Below are 21,251 nucleotides of genomic sequence, written 5' to 3' on the forward strand. Positions count from 1 at the left end.
CTTAAGTTATTAAAAAAAACCCTGCTACTTACACTTCCTTTTAAAATGTATTTTAGTTGCTCTTTCAGAAAGAGCATGGCTCCCCATCACCTTCCACAGACATTATACTGGATTCTATTTCCCCAATACTGCAAGAATGGAACTGGCTGGTATTAGACAACTGCCTCATGTCATGTTCCTGCACAGAGTAAAATGCAGATGATTTAGCCAGGTCTAGTAAGATAATTCTTACTAAGAATTAATAAATATTTGTCATGAGAGGTTTTAGGAAAAAGTCACATCTCCATTCATGAAAGTCGGACCCTTATTCAGGCGAGTAGGATTTGAAGGCTGTAGGAGGAGGAACTGCCCTCAGTAAAAAAGCCTCAATTAGAGCTCCCACTGAGAGTCAAATGGGTCTGTTCTTTTGTGTGGCCACGTTAGTGTCCCCAACCTCTCTATTAGCCTGAAATGCAGCTCAGGATTTAACTTACAGCTGTCAAAGAAATTCATTCAACTCACAAAAATGAGAAAATGTCAAAAGTTACGGGATTTTTATACACACACAAATCACAGCATCCATGACTCTTACTGCAAAAGAGCAACTGTAGACATCATCAAACCCCTAACCCTGTAAGACCTATCCAGACGTCCCGACAACCCTCTTACAGCAGTAGACTGAGAGTTGCAGCAAAGAAGGTAATTAAACAGTTATACTAGGTAATATAGTCCAAACACTTCTGGAATTTGGAGGAGAAAAAATAAAGTTAACCAGTAAAAGTATTTAAGTTTAAAGAAACTGGCAACTGCAAACAAGATTTCCTTGAAGATTATAAGCAAGAGGACTGTGCAGAAGCCATACTGGCCCAAGAGGTGCAAAAATACAACTGAGCGAATAATCTGTTCCTTACAGATTAAGCGCAATAGGATCTAGTAATCTAGAAAAAAATAGTAAGTAAGTGTCTGTATACAAAATAACATGGCACGCACGCACGCACACACACACACCCCAAAATACATACCACAAGTATACCATATGTCCAGTCCAGTTGCCTATTGGCAATGCTGCGTGCTGCCATGCAGGGAGTCTATGCTCAACTGTGAGTCCCAAACTCTTACTCCCACCCTAGGAGTAACATAAAGACAATGTATTGTCCACACACACCTTGGAGGGAAGAAAATGAAAGAAGTACCTCATATGGCTCCAATACAAATCCTCCAGCCAGCTAGAAACAATACTAATGGAAGTCTCTCTTCCAGTCCCAGGTAGCTAGGACACTGGCTATGATTAGGTTGGCAGAATTTGATTTTATATATTATAATTTGAACAGATAAACTCAATGTTTTAATTTAAGCATTTTTTATTTGTATTGATTTAAATGTTCACCATTGTGCCAAATTACGGGTTTTAAGCACTTTTTTTCAATTTTTATCCATTTAAATTTTCACAGTTGTGGGAAATTATGGGAGGAGGTCAGACAATATTTATTTGAATGACACTGAGATTCAAAAAATTAAAGCTTTATAACTACTGAAACACAAATTATCAACATCACATGGCAAAATACACACAGTAAATATCCTTGAATGAAATTCTACTGAACTCTCATGCAGCATTTCTCTTACTTTGTCTATCAGTACATTTCTATTATTATTATTGATGGAAATTTTTTTTTTGTCAGTTTGTGTGTGTACAGTGAAATTGACACTTACTGATATTTACCAATAAAAATCGAATCCTTCCAAGCCTACCTATGATGCAGATCTCAGAACTAGGACGGAGACAAAGTAGAGAAAAATGTAAGAGGTGAAGGTAAAAATCCTTATAATTCCTGCAGAGAGAGAGAAAGAGGACAATCCCTATGCCAGTGTGAGGTGAAAAAAAAATGTAACCAGGAAAACAACACACTACAAAAACTACAAAGAACTATCATAGTTTTACATAAGACCAAACAAATAATTCCTATGGAGATCATCTGAAAAGTTTTTGGTTTTAAAGAATGCTAAACCACGTTTAAGTTCCTCGTGTTACAGAAAAACATTCACCTGGTTCCATGAGTTAAGGACCTCTGTTCCATTTTGGTAGTCCTGCCAGGGAATAAATGAATGAGTAAAATTGCAAGTGGAAAGCTAGAGATCAGTTCCTAGAGCCATCCTGCATTCCAAAATAAATTTCCTAATGCAGAGAAGAGCTCAGCTGGTCAAGCATACACAGTCCAAAGCCTACTCCTCTTCTCTTCCCTGCCCCATACCATCCCTCTGGGAGGCAATGAATTTGCAGCTGCTTGGTGAGCTCTCTTAGCCAGAGAGGCCCCACCCACACTATACTTACAACTAGATTCAGGACTATTTATAATATGATTGTTCCCTGCCTCAGTTACAACACAGCTGAAATTTGCAGGGGACATAAGTTCCTGAGTACCTTATATATCGCAGTTGTGTTGTAAAGGTAAAGTCAGAAGACAATTGTACCATGAGGTTCCCTGATTTGGTTGTATTTGTAAGGTAAGGAGGCCTTGGTAACAGTGGATCTTGTGTAACCATGGGTTGAGTTCTGTACCCCCTTTATCTCTTCACTCCTGACATTTCTTTCAGTTTTACTTAAGACATTTATTCCTTTGACCTCAAAAGAAAAAAAATAGAATTAATCGCATAACAGGCACAAGATGCTAAGAGACAAGTCTTTTTCACAGAATATAGCCTCAAACCAGAAAAGCTATGTTTATTCCAAGCAATTCACTAATTTACTGTGTTGTATGCAAATATCAAACACAGATATCCTCACTGTTTAAATAACAAACTTGTAACACAAAGACAGGAAAGATAATTAAAACAAAGTAAATGACAAAACATCCTGAACTTCCAGCATTGAGACAGAAAATAGCACAAGAGTGAGAGAGCAGAGCAGTGAATTTTCCAGTCTTTCACCAGTTTATGTCATAACTTTTATGTATTCAGTTTTTAAAACAAAGACATTTCATGGGAGCATGTTATGTACCATTCTAATCAGGAGTAGGTTTCTCAGGCTTCTCATTTCTAATCAGGGGTAGGTTTCTCAAAATACACAAATTAGCTGACTTCTAAAAAGTATCTTCTACTAGACACTAGAACTTCTCTAAACTCTAGTAAAACCCTCTGAAAGCATACTTTATGTGAAGTGGAAATTACAGGTAATAGCTACAGGTGACATGCAAGCTAAATCATTATCAGATTTAGGAATATTTTATAGAGTTGGCAATTGGGTGTCTCTCCCTTCAGAACAAAAGACTGGGACTTCACACTATGAGAAGACTGTTGAAAACCCAACAGTTAGTTAGATTTTTCTGCTGTGCCTTCCTCTTTTCAAACATCTCCACCAAAAAACCTCAGAAATGATGAAGACTTGGGGACCATGGGTTGAAAAAGGGAGCAAGGTAAATAGTTGGTATTGCAAAGATAGTGCAAAGGATAACCTCAATAAATAGATTAGTGAGAGTCAGTATGCACATTATGGATGCAAAAACAAGGGGGATACAGCTAGTGAAAGATCAGTTGCAACATCTCTGACAAGAAGGCCAGTTTTACTCCCCTGCTTCAGAAAACACCTGCAATGTAATGAGTGTTATTATAGCAATGCTCTCATGGTACACAAGAGGCATGGCTCAGCTGCAAATCCAAGGGAGAGTTCTATCACAAAACAGCACACTGCAGAAACTGACAGTTTGGAAATCATGGCTAGACTATTGGGATTATTTTATTTTATTTTATTGGGGGGAAGGGGCAACAAGAGTCCTGATGTATTGTCATGGAATAAAACGTTTTGCTTCACAATAACAATTTCCCACCACTAAAAATGGAGTGTTTGCTTTAGGGGTGAAGAAGGTTAATCTTCACCATCTCTGCATTTGCCTGAAGAGTCACTTCAACTTACTTACAGGCTGAAAATCCCACAAATTGAAAAAGAGTGTGAGAAGTAGATTCTAAGATACAGCAGTGATGGGTGCTATAAGAACCTGGAAAGAGAGGCACCATACATACTCAAGGGAATTTTACAAAAATAATTCCCCACTGGTTCTGCTCCATCAGTGGGATAGACAAGGCTCTGGAAGGTTCCACAGATACACCATCATGTCACTTAAAGTTGTAAGGCAATCAAAAGCCAGAAAAGTAGGAAGCCATCAGAGTCTTGTCTTCACTAAAATTCCCACAGGCTCAACTAAACCAGCGGTAGCACTGATAGGGAAGATTTTTTATGCAATTCCTTAGTATAGACTAGGACTCAGAAATTTGTACTGGGATACTGCTAGATTATGACCCACATTAACAGAATAATATAAAGAAAATAAGAAAGAGAAAATATCTCACTACTGAAAAATCTCCCAACTCCCTCTACCATTTTCTCCCAAATCATTATTGTCTGAAGTGATTTTTATCTTAAGCCAACATAGTAATCAACAAAGGTACTCTACCAACTTGTGCAATTTTAGTAACCTACCATTTTAACAAGTAACATTTAAGATTACAGGAATTGAGATTAGAGAAAAATAATTCTTTGTTCAATTTGTGTACTTCATAGATTTGACAATCCTGTATGTGTAGTTTCATTTTTCACCTGTATAGTTAGTTTCCTCTTTTGTTTGCCTGGGTTTTTCCACACAGCAACTGGAGAGAACAAATAAACTAATTTAAACTCTCCCCTTTTAAAACATTTTTTTAAACATGACTAAGTTTCAAGTTAACTGTGCTTCTTTTAGCAAAACTGGCTCTCTCCTCTCCCTTCAAGCTTAACATCCAAATAGAACTACACACATTTCCTTATTCCTTCCCCTTAACCAGTGATGCATGTTCAGTCTGTCACTCCACAACCTCTCGCCCACACTTTGATGGATAAAAAGTGAAGGAAGATGTTCAGTGCAATTCACAGCTGTAACATAACAAATCAACAAGGGAGTCCAGGGTCTTTCATGATTCCTTTGTCTGCCTGCTACAGTTGTTAGTTATGTGAGGGGGCCAGAGATTCAAAAAAATCAAAATTCCACTATTCCGTCACACATTCCAGCAGGGTACAAGGAACACAATGGCTGCATGGTTATCCCAAAAGAGAACTGCCTCCATAGACACACTGCAGCTATGGACGTGTCCTGGATTTCACACAGGGGAACTGGTAGGAATATATGGCAGTTACTCACTGTTCCTTTTCCACCTCTTTCTCAACACAGCAACATTCTTGGTGAATTTCCTGAAATGGCTTTAATTTACAGCATTCCTCTCAAACCAAGCAAATGTCTTTTCAGTCATGTTAAATAAATTTCATTTAACAGATTATATTTGTCATCTTCCACTGCATACAACTAAAATCCCTCAAGATTTGCAAGGCTTTTTCCTGTTTCCGTTTGGTAAATACTATTTCCTCCAACACACACACATTCCCTCTCCCCCCTCAGATATTTTGAAAGGACCTAAAATGACTATAGCTATGTTAGTTTAGCAGATGCTATGACATATATAAAAATTAGTTATACCCAAACATGCCTGCCATTCACCATCATCAACTGATACCAATACAGCCTTGGAATTGTCATCATTTGCCTGAAGAGGGAGCACTAAATATTGTGGCTTTCTATATTTTGGAAGAAAGGAAACAACAAAATGTATCCTTCAAAAAAATTCTCAGCAAGCAAACTGTGGATTTAAAAGACAAAGCCATTTAGAGCCCAGCAAGCAATTTTCTCCCCTCCCCAGATTATAATCTAGAGTGCTATCATACTCTGAAGAGGCAAAGACATTATATGGTTCCACATTTACTTCCCTCAACAACTGTCACATCAAATTTGTTCAATTTACACGTCAAGAGATTTTCCTCCCAAGCTACCAACCTGTAAATTCACCTTGGGATCTGAAAATTAAAAAATATAAAAATAAAAAAAAATCACATTTTATCCTCTCTGCCTGTTCTTGTAAAAAAAAATCTGCAATTATATTTTTTTTATCCACTTGCATAGTGCCCCTATTATTATAACAATAAAACAAAAATCATATTCAATAAATCAAAAACGACACTGCAAACCACAGCCCTGGAAGACTATGGCTCTTCCCCCACAAAAGACTAACAACGTAACTGCTCAACTGAATACTCAAGCTTTTCCTAAGCAAATAGATAGGCCTTGTAATGCACCCTAAAGGCCAAGGAACTTGGGCTATGTCAGACTAAGAGGTGGGGGAAAAAGTGAATTCCAGAACTGATAACACTCCACTGAGAATGCCCTGCTACCAGCCCCTAATCAAACAAATGTAAAGACTGTTCTCTTGATCTCAGTACAGGGTTGAAATATAAGAGGCAGAAAAATCCTAAACCATAAAAGGGCTTTAGAGATCAAAAACAGCATTGTGAATTGCACCTGGAAGGAAACTGGAAACTAGTACAGACTATCAATCACAGGTATAACATGATCCATGTGTGAGCTACCAAGTCAGCAAGCATCCATATCATGCACTATCCTCCCTGAATAGACTTCAAGGACAGTCGCATACAGAAAGCACTGCACTAATCTAGTCTGGAGTTGACAAAGGTATAGATGCTTATAGTGAATTCTGCATAATAAAATAAATAGGGCTCAATCTCCTTGTCCAAAACCTTTTGGGGGAGAGGGCACTTTGCCTCTGCTGCTATCTGGGCATCCAAAAGCAGACAAGGAAATCAAAAATTCTCAATTATAAATCTTACTTACAAATGGTAAACATAGCTCACTCCCTTCAACTTATCAGCTTCAACACTTGCTATTTATGGTATCTTTTCCTATCCACCAACATCACTGCTGCTGTATCTGTGCAGAGCTTCAGAGACCATGCTCTCAGTCAAGCCCCATTCTTGATAGACAATGGGAAAGACAAGTGACCAAAGCATCTGGGTCTGATAAAACAGACATGTAGGTCCAAGTGTTATCAGCATGTCTACAGCACTGCAGCCCAAACTGTCTCACTGTCTCCTGTAATGGTCTCACATATACATTTTACATTTAACAGGAACAATGATGACAAAACCCATCAATACTTCAAATGAGAAAGTTCTTGTGCAGAAGAGCAATCTCCAAATAGCAACCTCTTAAATCAAAATATAGCTGACAATTTTGTTAGACTTGGGAGGCAGAATAGAATCTATCTTGCTCTCCTGTAGCTGTATTACCTTTTCACTGCTGACAATAGTTATAATTTCTGCCTGTTGTGAAAGCTACATTAACATAAGGAAAAAATATATATAGTAAAGAAGATACTATTTTAAAGTCTGTTTTTTTAACCATAAAGGTCAGGGCTTGAAAAATGAATCGCACATGTACTTGTCCAAAGACCAAGCCTCCTAACCCCAGTGAAAAGTATTTGTGCCTTCACCTAAACCACACTAGCTATAACCCCTACAATTTATAGGAATAACATGTGTGTACTGTATTTAACTGTAACTTACTAAGTTACTTTTTGAAAATATATTAAGTAGCAAAACAACTATCTTCTTACCCTTTCTGGCTTCAATTCACATTCTCATTTTCTGTTCTATCATAGATCATGGTGTATTTTTTTCACATTGTTTTCAGTGTCTGTTTCCATTTCACCTTCTCCCCAACCAATCCCTTACATCCTTTTCCCTCTCCTTTCCTGTACATTGTATTTTCTATCTCCTACTTTGTTCCCTGCCCTCCCCACACACCACATTCTCTCTTTCAGTATCCTACTTCTCTTCTCTAATTTATCCTATCAGTCTCTCCCCCCGCCCTTTACTTGAACATGTACCGCATCCACATCCTAACCCCAGATACACTCACTCACCTCTACCCCTTTTTATATAAAGCTTGAAAAGTTCACCAGATACTTAACAGCCCGAGGGCTAAAAAGGAGTACTAAACTAGGATGAAGGACCCAGCTGCCCAACACGAGAAGCCAAGCCACCAACCAACAGCTGGGAATCAGAAGGTACTGGGATTGCTAGCAGAGTGCTGTCACTGGACTCTACTTGAGGCTCTATTTTATTCTTCACCAGCTAGTATCTGGTAAGTGTCTGATAAATCAGAAGACTTGAACAACCTCTGGCTGCTGGAAGAGAGAATTCTCTCTCTTTTGCATACCACTGTCCCCTTCCCCAACGCAATAGCTCCTGTGTCCACCTCCGCTACTCCACAGAGCTATCCCACAATGAAGTAAAATTAATTTGACCTAATTCTTAACAGTTTGAGTAACCCCACGGGGTTCTCATTAACATCTATGAAAACTGACAAGACTGTCTTCAGTTTTTACTCTGCAGAATAGGAAAGCTCTGGAGCCGTCTGGCTACAGACTACAGTCAGCAGTGCCTTAGTTTACACTTGGCAGGTTTTCTTTACAAACATGCAACCTAGAAGATTAACTTTCTATTTGAATGAGAACTTAGATTCAGCAGAAGTCAAAGGGCTCATCCAGGAAAACTAGGAAACAGCAAAGTTATTTACAATATGTAAAATCAAACTGCCTTGTTCTTAACAATATAAGTGGAGAAACGTGGGATTGCAGCATTTTGCACTTGGTCCTTGTTCTAACACAGTGCCTAAAACCCTCTCTATGAGCAAGACCAGAAGCACTGTTAGGTCTGAAGAGCCCTGTTTGATGCTTCAGATGGAAAAGGTTCACCATTGTTGCTTTCCTGTTATTGTTACAAACTGAAAGTCTTATTGCCAGGGAAACCTTTCCCTTCATAAACTAGCCGGAAATAAAAAATACACTAATCTGAGCCTGTCTGCAGACACCGCCTGCTTCAAAAGAAGTGTATGGAGCCGTAAGAAACATTCCAACAATCCCATTCCCTCCATCTCCGAGACCTACCCAGGTATCCCAGCTGTTGCATCTGTCCCGTCTTTCAGGAGTGACCCTGTGCCACTCAGCCGATCCTGCCGGCGTTGGTAAAGCTTAGAGGACGCCAGCCCCCGAAGTCTCATGCCAGCCATGGCACCCACTGCCACTGTGAAGGGGAGTGTAGAAAGACAACTGGAAAGAACAAAAGCGCTGAAATTTCAGTGAGTCACTTTCCTTCTGGGAGTTTCGCTTAGTTCTCAGAAGTGTTAAATCAGCATAGACAGAATCCTGCCCAAGTGCTGCTTCTTATACATCATCCGCCATTCTGTTACAACTCTAACAAACCAGATTCTTTCTTTCCTGTATCCCACTGGTATGACCCATCTAAGCCAGTGGGTAGGAGTCAGCACCAGAGATTAATTCTGTGTCAGATTTGCACACTGAATCTACACAAGCTCCATTTTCCAAGAGATGAATTTAAAAATCTCATTCTTCTATTAACTCATCCACTTAAACCAATAAGGCTCCTCAATCAAACCAGAACAGCACAACAGTAGAAGAAAACAAAAGAGGTCAACGATCCCCGAGCAAAGAACTCAGTCCTTTACTGCAGATTAATATCAGATTCTGGCTACTCTAAATTGGTCCCCTGAAAGATGGTGCATCATACAATAAGATGTATGTATGATGTTGCTTTCAGCAGAACCCTTCACTCCACATGGATAAAGCATACCCCCAACAGTGAAAGCATGAAGATTCTTGCTCTCCAGATACACTCCAGCCTATAAAAGTTGCATGCTGTACAAGATCAGGAAGCTGAGAAAAGGAACATACTTTACATTCCAGCCTCCAGAGCACTAGCTCTGCTGGGAACTGAACAGGATTTCAGCCAGACGCCCACCCTTTACACCACTCCTGCCTCCCACCCCCTAAAGGAAGAGAGGATCACATTACACAAATGGGTCTAAAAAAACAAGCAAAAAAAATCTGAGACTACAAAAGTCAATTCCTTAAAGGAACAAAGAAACAGAGTAGAGGATGACATGAACATTAAGACATTATCAGATCAGAAGCAGCCCAGTCCCAGAAAACCAATCCAAAGGCCATTATAATCTATGGTTTATTTACTTTACAATACATTAGTAAGGCAAAAACAAGGATTTTCAAGGCACTAATGAGATATTATATATACCATATCTACAGTTTAGCAAACTCTAGAAATAATAAAATGAAAGGAATGGAAGAAATGATTTGCACAACAAACGATTTGCAATGGGAGGTGGAGTACCTACGTCAATGGGAGCAGCTTTCCCATCAGCATAGGTAGTGTCTTCACTAAGTGCTACAGGAGCACAGCTGTGCCAGTGCAGCTGCGCTGCTGCAGTGTTGTAAATGTAGCCAACTCTGAGACTTGTACTCCATCTTCTCCGTCACACTCCAACTCATTTTACTTGCAATTACATCATAATATGCACAGTAATATCTCCCTTTCCTTGTTAATTAAAAAGCTTGAAGACAGAAGCTAGCCTACTGAAATACTTTCATGGAAAGTAATATACTCCCCGTTTCTTACCTTAAGTGGATATGGGAGAATTGATGAGCATATCTGCAAATGCAGCTGCTCTTCTTTTTGTTGACTGCAGGAAATACAGAGGAGATTCCAAATCCCAATGGGGCCCAAGTAAAGTGCTGACAAAGATAATTTACTAAAGATAATTTACTACTCATTATAGTAATAATACAGAAGCATGCACTAAGGACCTTTTCTTAGACCTTGTCTGCAGTTGAAAAAATGTGTACATATTTTTCTGTATTGCTGCAGTTTCAATGACAAAAGCTATACTATAGACAGTACAAGGCATTTTTACCTATATGTTTTCTAACCCAACACCAGAGCGCTAAAAACAAGAGACAAACCTATTTTCCAGTCTGTTTACTTTGTGCATTTGACAGCAATTTGTTTATGGTCAGTTTCATTGTTTCTCCTTTTGTTGGAGTGTTTCACTGTTTCTCTTTCACACAGCATCCAGGAGGGAAAAAAACTAATCCAAGAGAGAAAAGTGATTGAGAAACCATAAAACCTGTAGGAGGGATACAGAGGGCAAGTGGAGTATCTGAAACCATTTAACTCTTTTTTGGGAAACTGTCTAGATTTCTTGTACATGGTGTCCTTTTAAATACAACCTTCATCAGGTAAATGGTATTCTTTGCTTTTGTTAGCCCTTTCACAGAGATTGCTTAAAACACACTTCATTATGTACATAGCGTATTTCACCGAGGTTCTCAAATTGCTTTACAAGTTTTAATTATGAAATTTTGTATTGCTTTAAACAAACTAGAATATAAAGAAAATAGGTTTATCCAGTCTCTCAGTTCTAGTATCTTGGGATGTTACTTGCAATAGCAGGTATTTTCAGCTAGAAGTGTGATTTTTAAATTGACAGTATCCTTTTAAATGTCGCACTGTCCACAAATTGGAATTTGTGAACAATTTTGGGTGCTACTGATTAACTAAATGACTCGACTTCTCAGTGGTTTGGTTTACTGATCTGTAAAATGATATAGCAACTAATTATATTCATTTTATAGATTAGTAAACCAACACATTGAGAAGTCGAGTCATTTAGTTAATCAATGGCCATTAAGATTATTATTCACATATTTCAATTTACCCCCATTATCTTTTTTCTCTCATGATTCCAAATCCAAAATCTTTTGCATTCTCTGTTTCAGCCTAAATACAGTATTTTAAAATTCACCGTGCAATATACAACCGAAGCAGTCATTTACATTTGATAATTTCATATAAACAAGCTTATTTGTATTACTGAAATATGTAAGAGCTCCAAGCATACACCTGGACTCTACTGTGCTAGACACGATACAAACAGAATAAAAAGGCAGTCCCTTCCCCCAAAAGATTACAATTTAAGTATAATGTATACATTCTTATTGTCATTTTAATTAATTGCACATTCCCCCTATGCTACCCCATACCCATGGATAATTCAATAAACCTAATTACTCCAGCTAATTACATTTGGAAGGTTATCTTCACCATTAGAAGGGCTAGAATCATTTTTAACATGGAAAGTCAATTACTGTTTTTTTCCTTCTGCAATGCTTTCTTTTCTATATGTCTTAGGTATTGATATAGATAGCACTGATAACCATGGAACCTAGGAAGCAAGTTATTTTGTTCCCTTTTATTTGTGTTCTTTCTCCCTATCTTTCATGCCATTGTGTGAGCACTACCTCTCTCTGTCTTTTTAATTTCCTCTCTTTTCCACAGAGAGGCAGAACAAGATAATCCAATTTTTAAACCAATAAGTCATTTATGGTATTTTCCTGGCTCCAGATGTGTCCACACTGATCAGTACTATGCAGAAACTCACATTTTGGAACAACTTATTTTGTTCTACAGCAGTGGCTTTCAACCTTTCCAGACTACTGTACCCCTTTCAGGATTCTGATTTGTTTCGCGTCCTGTCAAGTTTCACCTCACTTAAAAACTACTTGCTTACAAAATCAGACATAAAAATACAAAAAAGTGTCACAGCCCACTATTACTGAAAAATTGTTTAACTTTCTCATTTTTACCATATAATTATAAAATCAATTGGAATATCAATATTGTACTTACATTTCAATGTACAGTATACAGAGTAGTATAAACAAGTCATTGTCTGTTTGAAACGTTAGTTTATACTGACTTCTAGGTGAACTGATATACCCCCTGCACACTTCTTCATAGTCCTAGGGCTACCACATCCCTGGCTGAGAAGCACTGTTCTACAGTATTAGAATCCCAACAGTTCCAGAACTGAAAAAGAGTGGGATATACAGTACTGACAGGTTACAAAGATACTAACTACTATGTTGCAAATGTCTTTTTAGGGCACTTTCCCTTCATTAGTAATGCAGTCTAGAGCAGGGGCTGTAAAGTTGTTTCCTGAAGGTTGGAAGTCCTTCTATAGATAGAATCTAAGGGCCCAATCCTACCAGACATCATGCTTACCCAGGACTCAATAATGCAAGGAGATGAGCAGACATATTGACATCTCACATGTTTAAAGTTAAGCATATGCTTATTTATTTTGCTGGACTGGAGCCAGAGTGCACAGCACATTGCAGGATTGAGTCCCCCACTTCATTCTTCTTTTACTGAGGCGGGTGAAGGGGGAAAAACAGTCAACATAGAACCACAATAAATATTTCTATTTGGTAATTCCCACAGCATAATGAGAAACTATTCTAAGGCACAAGGAGCAGTGGAAGCCAGGAAGTTATAAACTTTCATAATTAACAAGTTTTCCAGGATACATTTTTCCAAAACATTAAACAATAGGGCACCTACATGTCTGCGCACTTCACTATTGGGAAGTTCATGCCAAGACCCACTCAATATAAGAAATCCAGAAAATTAGCCATTTGTGTTACTTTGAGGGGGAAAGAAGTTAAAAATCCTACACTCTTTTAGGGAACTGCACATATTACAGTGGCTTGTGTGCTCTGGAAAATTCCACAAAGCCTTATGTTCTATGTCCCAGCATCTCACTGAAAATAATGTTGATGCCTTAAAAGGCAGGGCTCTGAATATGTACAAGAGAATGGCACAAAAATTCATGATCATGATCACTGGATTAGGCAAACTGGATGGGCCACTGAGGGTATGGCAATCCCTAGGTAACGCAAAAAAAGAAACCTACAGGGTTTTTTTTTCAAACAGCCCAAAATAACTTCCTTTGCCCCTAAACTTGAGTGAGCCTTGCCTCATGTGGAACACATTTTAAACATTATCACACATTGTACCTACATGACACAATCAGCTTGGTTCATACAGTCTAAATTCTTCCCAGATTTACCTTCTCTCCCCCCAACTCTGATCAAGAGCTGGACAGATGCTTACCAACAGTGACAGAGGTTCAACTACTTTGAGCTTAATCCTATCCTAAGGAAATGGAATATACACAACATGTCTGTGGTATATTCACGTTACAAGAGCCAATACTGAGCCCATGAGGTATCATCAGCTGAGATTCTGATCCAAAATAATCTCATTCCAGAACAAACTGGAGGAGCTAAAGTATATGCACCAAATACACCCGCATACATCAGACTATCATCATCCACTCTACAAACTGTGCACATTCACCCACATTTTAGATATGAGCATATGGTAATTATTCAGGATATTATTATTATTATTCTTTCCAGTACCCCCAGCCTCAAATGTTCTAAGTACTCTGCGAATCACAGAAGGCACCATCCAAGTTTACACTCACAGCTTCCTCTATTCTTTGTACTTAAAGACAAAATTCCCCAGACTCTCCTAATAGTTCTTAGCCGCGAAAAGAAGTGATGCTTAAAAAACACTGCTATATAACAGAGCCAAGGATATCAGGATTCAGGAGGGCAGAATTCCCACAATGCAACATTTTAAAAGTTCATATTCATATTTAATGATTTTCACCTTCAAAACACTTTACAAACCTCAGTTAATTCTCACAATACTCCTATAAATGTGGAAAACTGCATAAATCCTTCAAAGATGTCAGAGCCAGGACTACAACTCCGGGGGAGGAGGGCTGGTCCTCCTCTCACTTACACTAACAAAACTTTGCAATAACACCACTGACTCACTTGTGTCAAAGTGATGAAAGTGAGAGAAATGGGCTGAAGATTTTCCATCTGTCACTTCTGTGCTCAGAACACCCCCTTCAAGACTCAGGGCCAGTTGCCCAAGACTCAGAAGGGATTACAGATGGAAGGATGTTACTGGAGGAAAGAGCTATACTTATAAATAAGTAACAACTGTGAATTACCTAACTGCAATTCAATGTCAAGATTCATAGACGGGGAGAGTACAGCTCAAGTCACCAGATCCCCACACCCGCATTACACCTAGCTCTACTTTATACATTGGGGAGGTACCGTACACTTCACAAACATAAATAAAAACGTTAATCTCTGTTTCTTGCCCTGTTCTCTCAAATCCTGTACTTCTGATCCTGGCCTTAGTCCTCTCCTCCTGCCCCTATCCCCAGTGTACGTTTCCGTTATCTGGTCCCACAAGTACGCAGCCCAGGGAGCGTTTGATGCCTTCTCCCGTTGCTTAATAAGGCTTTCACCAAATGACAGTCCCAATACTCCAGGCGGGGCGGCCGTTTGCAAAGACCAGAAAAACCCCGGGCTCCTCCCCACGAAGGAAGGGAAGGAAAAGCCGCTTTTCTGCGCCGAACTCAGGCGCGCACCCTCTGAGCTGCAGGGTCCTACCCGCCCGGCCGCCAGCGCCCCAGGAGCCAGGCAGGAGAGCAACGAGTTTGCCCCAGCCAGTGGGGCCGCTGCGGGCAGGCGGGGAAGGAGCCCGTGGAGACGCTCGCTCCGCGTTTACACAGGGATAGCGCCGCTGACTTCGGAGTGACCCTGAGGGCAGGGCGGAAAGTGGGCCTGGGCTCCGGCAGCGGGGGGCGGCGAGCCAGGGCCCGCTGCCCGGGTGGGAGCCGCTGGCGGCGACGCTCAGGCAGGAGGTTCCCCCAGCAGCCGCTCGCTGCCCGCGCAGAGCCCTGCACACGGCTCCCCCGCCGCCCTCGGGTCCGGCCGGGGCGAGTAAGCCCATCCCGGGGGGCGCGGCCCGCTCTCCGTTACCTGCCCGTCATGGCGGCGCCTGGCCCGGCCGCTCTCCGCGGAGCTCGGACGGGACCCAGCGCCTGACAGCGGCCGGAGAACTAGCGAGACCCGACGGCCCGGACCAACCCTGAGAGAAACCCCGCCCCGCCCGGCGGCGGCCGCCTCGGCCTCCCTGCGCCCCTGCTGCTGTGGGCGGGAGCCGCTGACTCCGGGGCCGGGCAGCTCCCCCGGCCCCGCACATACATTTCCTATAAAGGGAATGAAATGAGAAATGATGAAACGCCAGGGGCTGGAGCCGCCTCCGCGACGGGAGAAGGGGAGGCACCCCACAGGGATCAACCCTCCCTCCCGGGGAGCAGGGGAGACACCCTCCTAGGATCAACCCCCTGGGGGGAAGGGGGCACGCCCCCCCCCCGAACCCACCCTCCAAGGATCAATCCACCCCAGAGGGAAATGGGGCATCCCCAGGGATCAGGAGACTCAGGGAGGAGCCATCCCACCTCCACCCCCAGGGCGGAGACCCCTCCTCCCCCCAAGGATCAACACCCCCTCCAGGGGAGAATTGGAGATGCACCCAGCTGCCCCCAAGAATCAAACCTTCCTTCTGTGAGGGGAGACGTCAACACAGGTAAACCTGCCACCTCCAGGGATCAAACACCCCCTAAGGCAGAAACTGGGACAGGAGCACAAACACACAACCAGACCCAGGGATCAAATCATTCCCATCACCCCCCTTAGTGAGGGGAGAGGTGAGGAGACCTCTCTCACCAGCCCCTGGGGGAACAGCAGCTCCCTTAGCCAATTCCATGCAGGCCTGACCAGAGCTACCTGCTCAAGGAAATATTGGCCACATCTCTGGGGTTTTCCCACGTGCACCCCAGGGTGCTGAACACCAACAGCACTCACAATTCCCAAAGTATGCTCCATGGCCATCATCTCCACTTAGTGGCCTGAGGATATCTTCCTGGGGCCTGCACACAGAAGGGGTATGAGAACCTAGCTGTAGTGTGTGGGTCTGTGAGGGGATTTTGCCCTTCCAGAACTAAAAAGTTGAAAACCAGGTAGAGTCCATCAGTGGCCATAATCCCACTTCTCTCCTCCAAGAAGTCACCAGTTTCCCAAAGTCAAATGATGTTGTACAAGGGAATTGTTTTGCTGACATGAGCAAGGACAGAGGCTCCCCTCCAAAGCGGCAAGTTTAATTTACAGGTCGTCTGACTCCATCTGGCAACTTTGAGAATCTAACTTTGTGGAGAATGATGATTTGATAGTATTTTACACTCATTTTGCATAGGAGTAAGTGACTCCACACACCGTTTTCCCTAGGGTGACCAGATGTCCTGATTTTATAGGAACAGCCCTGACATTCGGGGCTTTGTCTGATGTAGGCACCTATTACCACCCAGCCCCTGTCCCGATTTTTCACACTTGCTATCTGGTCACCCTAGTTTTCCTCAGAAATTGAAATTAGAGGAGGTGTTCAAATTTACAGGGGAGGTTGAAAAATGATTAAATTGGCAATCCCTGAATTTTGATCACTGTGGGAAGGGAGGGGGAAGTTCAGAAGGGTGTAGGGAAACTGTGTCCACAAGATAAAGAAGAGAATGAAGCATGTCTACAGTACAAAATTATGTCAACCTAAATTATGTTGGCATACAGCCACTGCGGTAATTAAATCACTTTGGTGTGTCCACACTCGCTCCTTGTGTTGGCCGTGCACATCCTCACTAGCAGTGCTTGCATCAATACAGAGGGCAGTGCACCATGGGTAACTATTTCACTGTGCAACTCACCCACATCTATTGCATGCTGTTTTGGGAAGGTTTTGTAGTGCCTCATGGGGCTGAAATGACACAAAGTGATGACCGGGAACATGATTTCAGCATTCCATAATGCAGTGTTCTCCATCCCATAATTTCATCTGCATTCCATGCTTTGCATCTCTTTCCCAAATACTTGCAAACCCGTTCATCCCTCCTCGCTGTCCACCATCCCTGTCAGAAGCATGGATCCTGTACAGCTCTGCATGTGATGAGTGTTGCAAGCACAGGGCACCTGGTCCTGCAGTATTTTTGCACGGCCACAAGAGGAGCCCTGGGGAACATGATGATTCCTTAGAGCCGTGGTCATCAAACTTTTCTACTCCATATCTATTCTTATTCAGTCCACATCACCCCAAGAATCAGAGCTGCAGCCAAGGCCAAGAGCGCAGGCAGGGCAGGGGCCAGGACCAGGAGCAAGGCAGGGGCTGGGACCAGGAGTGGGGTTGGGGGTAGGAGCAGGATGAGGAGCATGGCCGGGGCCCGGAGCAGGAGTGGGGCTGGGAGCTGAGGGCAGAGTGAGGCTGGGTGGTACTCCCTCCCCACCCCAGGTGGGGGCTGACCTTTGCCCTGCTGTGCCCCCCAACCTCACATTCTTCCACACCTCCCTCCCCACAGGGATGTGCCCCAGAGTTTGGGGTCCAATGCCTTAGAGACTTGATTGCTGTGGGACATAGAAAGAAACAATTCAAAGTTTTTGGTGGCATTCAAGGAGCAGCTGCAGATGGTGGAGCGCCGGTTCTGGGCCCAAGAAACATAAGCACTGATTGGTGGGATTGCACCATTATGCAGGTTTGGGATGAGGAGCAAGTGGCTGCAGATCTTTTAGATGCTATGCAGAGCTCGCCCCAGCCCTCCAGCGCAGCAACTCTAAAAATGAGAGCTGCACTGACAGTGGAGAATCGAGTGTCAATCGATCTGTGGAAATTTGCAATGCCAGTTTGCTATTGATCAGTCTGGAATCAATTTGGAGTTGGGAAATCCGCATGGGGGCTGTTGTGATGCAAGTGTGTAGGGCCATTAATCATGTCCTGCTACAAAGGACTATGCTGAGTAATAGATGTTTACAGCTGTACTTGGGTAATAAGACCAAGTCATCTCATACTATAAGCCATGGGCTACCACAAGGCTCTGTATTCATGCCAACCCTTTTTAATATTTACATAAGTGACATGCCTCCAATTAAATCACGAAAATTTGGCTATGTAGACTATCTTGCTTTGACAATCTGAGCACCAAATTTCCATGACATTGAGAAAGCAGTAACTGAGGACCTCCAAATTATGGAACAATACTTCTGCAAATGGAGACTCAAACCCTGGAAAAACAATATAGTCAGCGCATTCCACCTTGATAATAGGAATGCCAAAAATACACTGAAAGTAGCTTTCTGGGGTAAAAATGTGTGACATTATTACACCACATCATATCTCGGAATGAAACTTTTGACCGCACCCTCACATTTCCTGACCATCTTGAGAAGGTAGCTGCATAGACAAAAACAAGAGCCAACATAATTCAGAAACTAGCCTGTACAACCTGGGGTGCATCAGCCTCAGTTGAAAACATCTGCAACAGCACTTGTATATTCAGTAGCTGAATATTGCGCACTGGTATGGAGCAGGTGCAGCCATATGTGATGTGTTGACACCCAGTTGACTACAATGATGCAATGCCAATACCATGGCTACTCATTCTGTCTAACATCACTTCCCCGCTGAAATGCTGAACTGCTGTGACACTTCATGAAGCTCAGCGAACCCAGGAAAAGAGATGTCTTCCTATCCATCAAGACTTTGACAACATGTCTCCCACCACCAACACCTTAAGTCCAGCAAGCCTTTCTGGGAATATTCACTTAGCCTCATGCAATCAGGCTATGATCAAAAGGAGGCTTGGAAAGCAGATTGGGCTAAACAAGACTTAAAAAATAAACACCTTGTGCTGGATCCCATGCAGAAAGTTCCTGGGTTGGACCTTCCATAGACATCTTGGTCAACTCTGAACCAACCATGGTATATGTGGACATTTAATGCACAAATGGAAAATCTAGGACTCAGGTGTGCAAGTGTGGCTCCCCACAACAGACCATCAAACATATCACTAGCTATTGCCCAATTTATAAATATGAATGAAGCATCACTGCAATACATTTTGCCACTCCTGATGTAGCCTCCTGGCTTGATCAACTTCAGGTGAAATTGTGCAGGACATCATAGCTGTTTTGCAGCAGTGGGGCTCTCAAACTGCAGTGAGGCAACAGATGGCACGCATATCCCTATTTTAGCATCAAATCACCTTGCCACAGAGAAAGGGCTACTTTTCTATTGTTAGGCCTGAGGCAATTTTCAGCTAGCAAACTGCAGGCCGAAACTCACATAACTAACAGGCAGGCATACCAAAGCCTCAAGGACAATGGCGTATGTAAATACCTGATAACTCGGAAGGCCAGATGTCCACTCAGTGATTCTGTCTCACAATGAAAACAGCACATTCCTTACAAGTCCTCTGGTACGTACCCTCCTATCTGTAAGGATCCTTCTCCCATACCTGACCCTGACCCCTGCCCAAATGTAGTCATAGACTCTTTGATGTATTTAGAGTGTCTGCACGTATGTTCTGTATCTGTCATTATCACTTCTGCTCTTTCTGGGTGGAACAATGTCTGTATCTGTAAGTGAATAAATAAAAGAAACTTAAATGAATTGCTTAATTAATAAAAAAGTATATAAGTGACTCTTGTAACACCATGAATTCAAAGCTGTTTATCAGTCTTCCCAGTGCTGTAAATAAACCTCTTCAGTATTATCTGTTCTGCCTGATTCTTGGGGAAAGAATCCTTGTGCTTCACACTATGGTCATACAAGCACTGGTGGATCACCAGAGGGACACTTTACCAACATCAGTGTGGGCTGGTCAGGGAAGGCACATGACACACACATCTTTAAGAACACAGGCCTGTTCAGAAAGCTGCAGGCAGGGATTTTCTTTCCAGACTGGCAGATTACCATTGGGGATGTTGAAATGCCAATAGTGATCGTGGGAGACCCAGACGACCCCCTACTCCCATGGCTCATGAAGCTATACATTGATCACCTCAACAGCCATTTGAAAGGTCACTGGTGCTGTCTACTCACAAGATTGGACCTCAGTGAGAAAAATATCCCAGTAGTCATAGCTGCTTGCTGTGTCCTGCTTAATATCTGTGAAGCAAAGGGGAAAAAGTTTTCACAGAGGTGGAGGTGGACCAGCTTTCTGATGATTTTGAGCAGCCGGATACCAGGGCTATAAGAAGAGTTCATTGCGGAGCTATTTGTCTCAGGGAGGCTTTGAAAGACCATTTCAATAGTGCGTCACAGTGAGGTGTGTTGTTGTAGTGTGCTCTGCCTGGCATTGCTCTTTTACACCCCAGTATGAAACATGTAATGCGTGCTGTGTGTGTAGTAATATAACATTATAAATGCACCTCTAGCTATTATCTGTGAATGATATCGGTCCCAGCCAGCATGTCATGAACTATAAAAAATGAATTACATTTCCAGAAATGGACTTTTATCCCAAACCCATTCAAACAGACACATTTATAACTGAATAAAACATAATAAAGGGGAAAGAACAGTCATTTCCATTTCAAACATATGTACACCAAGCATATCTTTCACAGGTCAATGTGTGTGCAGCTATGATTGTCTGTATTCTCCCCTGGGGTGGAGTGGTAGGGGCAGTGCAGTGGCCCTGGATGCCACATGGAATGTGAATGGGGCGGGGGGGGGGGGGGGGAGGGAAGAGAGAGGGGCGGAGGGAAGTCCCAGAATGCAGTTCTCTATGGGCTGCAGAGGGAAACAAGCATGGTCAACAAGAGTCTGCAGCATGTCTGTTTGCTGCTTGAGAAGCGCTAGCATCTCTTGCTGTATGTCCCCCTCCTTTTCCTGTAGCTTTCTCCTCTCCACTCTATCCCTGGCCATGTGAATGATCCTTCAAGCCCTGTGGCTTGGTATCCAAATCAGCAGAGACTTTTGGAACATGTCA

At 42.3% G+C, this 21,251-nt stretch overlaps 1 protein-coding gene across 3 annotated transcripts in view; it reads right to left on the minus strand.

Moving 5' to 3' along the window:
• Positions 1 to 21,251, minus strand: part of LIMS2 (LIM zinc finger domain containing 2) — a 107,046-nt gene that overhangs the window by 77,941 nt on the left and 7,854 nt on the right. Inside the window, exon 1 of one of the 3 annotated variants that reach the window (XM_067538844.1) lies at positions 15,421 to 15,820. The exons of 1 other annotated variant lie outside the window; for it this stretch is intronic. In XM_067538844.1, the coding sequence (XP_067394945.1) occupies positions 15,421 to 15,431 (11 nt within the window). In that variant the 5' untranslated portion in view covers positions 15,432 to 15,820. Of the gene's footprint in view, positions 1 to 32; positions 534 to 15,420; positions 15,821 to 21,251 lie in introns of those variants that run through there. One more of the 3 variants, XM_067538846.1, reaches the window with a different exon arrangement.

The sequence above is a fragment of the Emydura macquarii genome, unplaced genomic scaffold (genome assembly GCF_026122565.2).
Source record: "Emydura macquarii macquarii isolate MOO-44397 ecotype Brisbane River unplaced genomic scaffold, CSIRO-AGI_Emac_v2 contig_499, whole genome shotgun sequence".
Taxonomy (NCBI): Eukaryota; Metazoa; Chordata; order Testudines; family Chelidae; genus Emydura; species Emydura macquarii.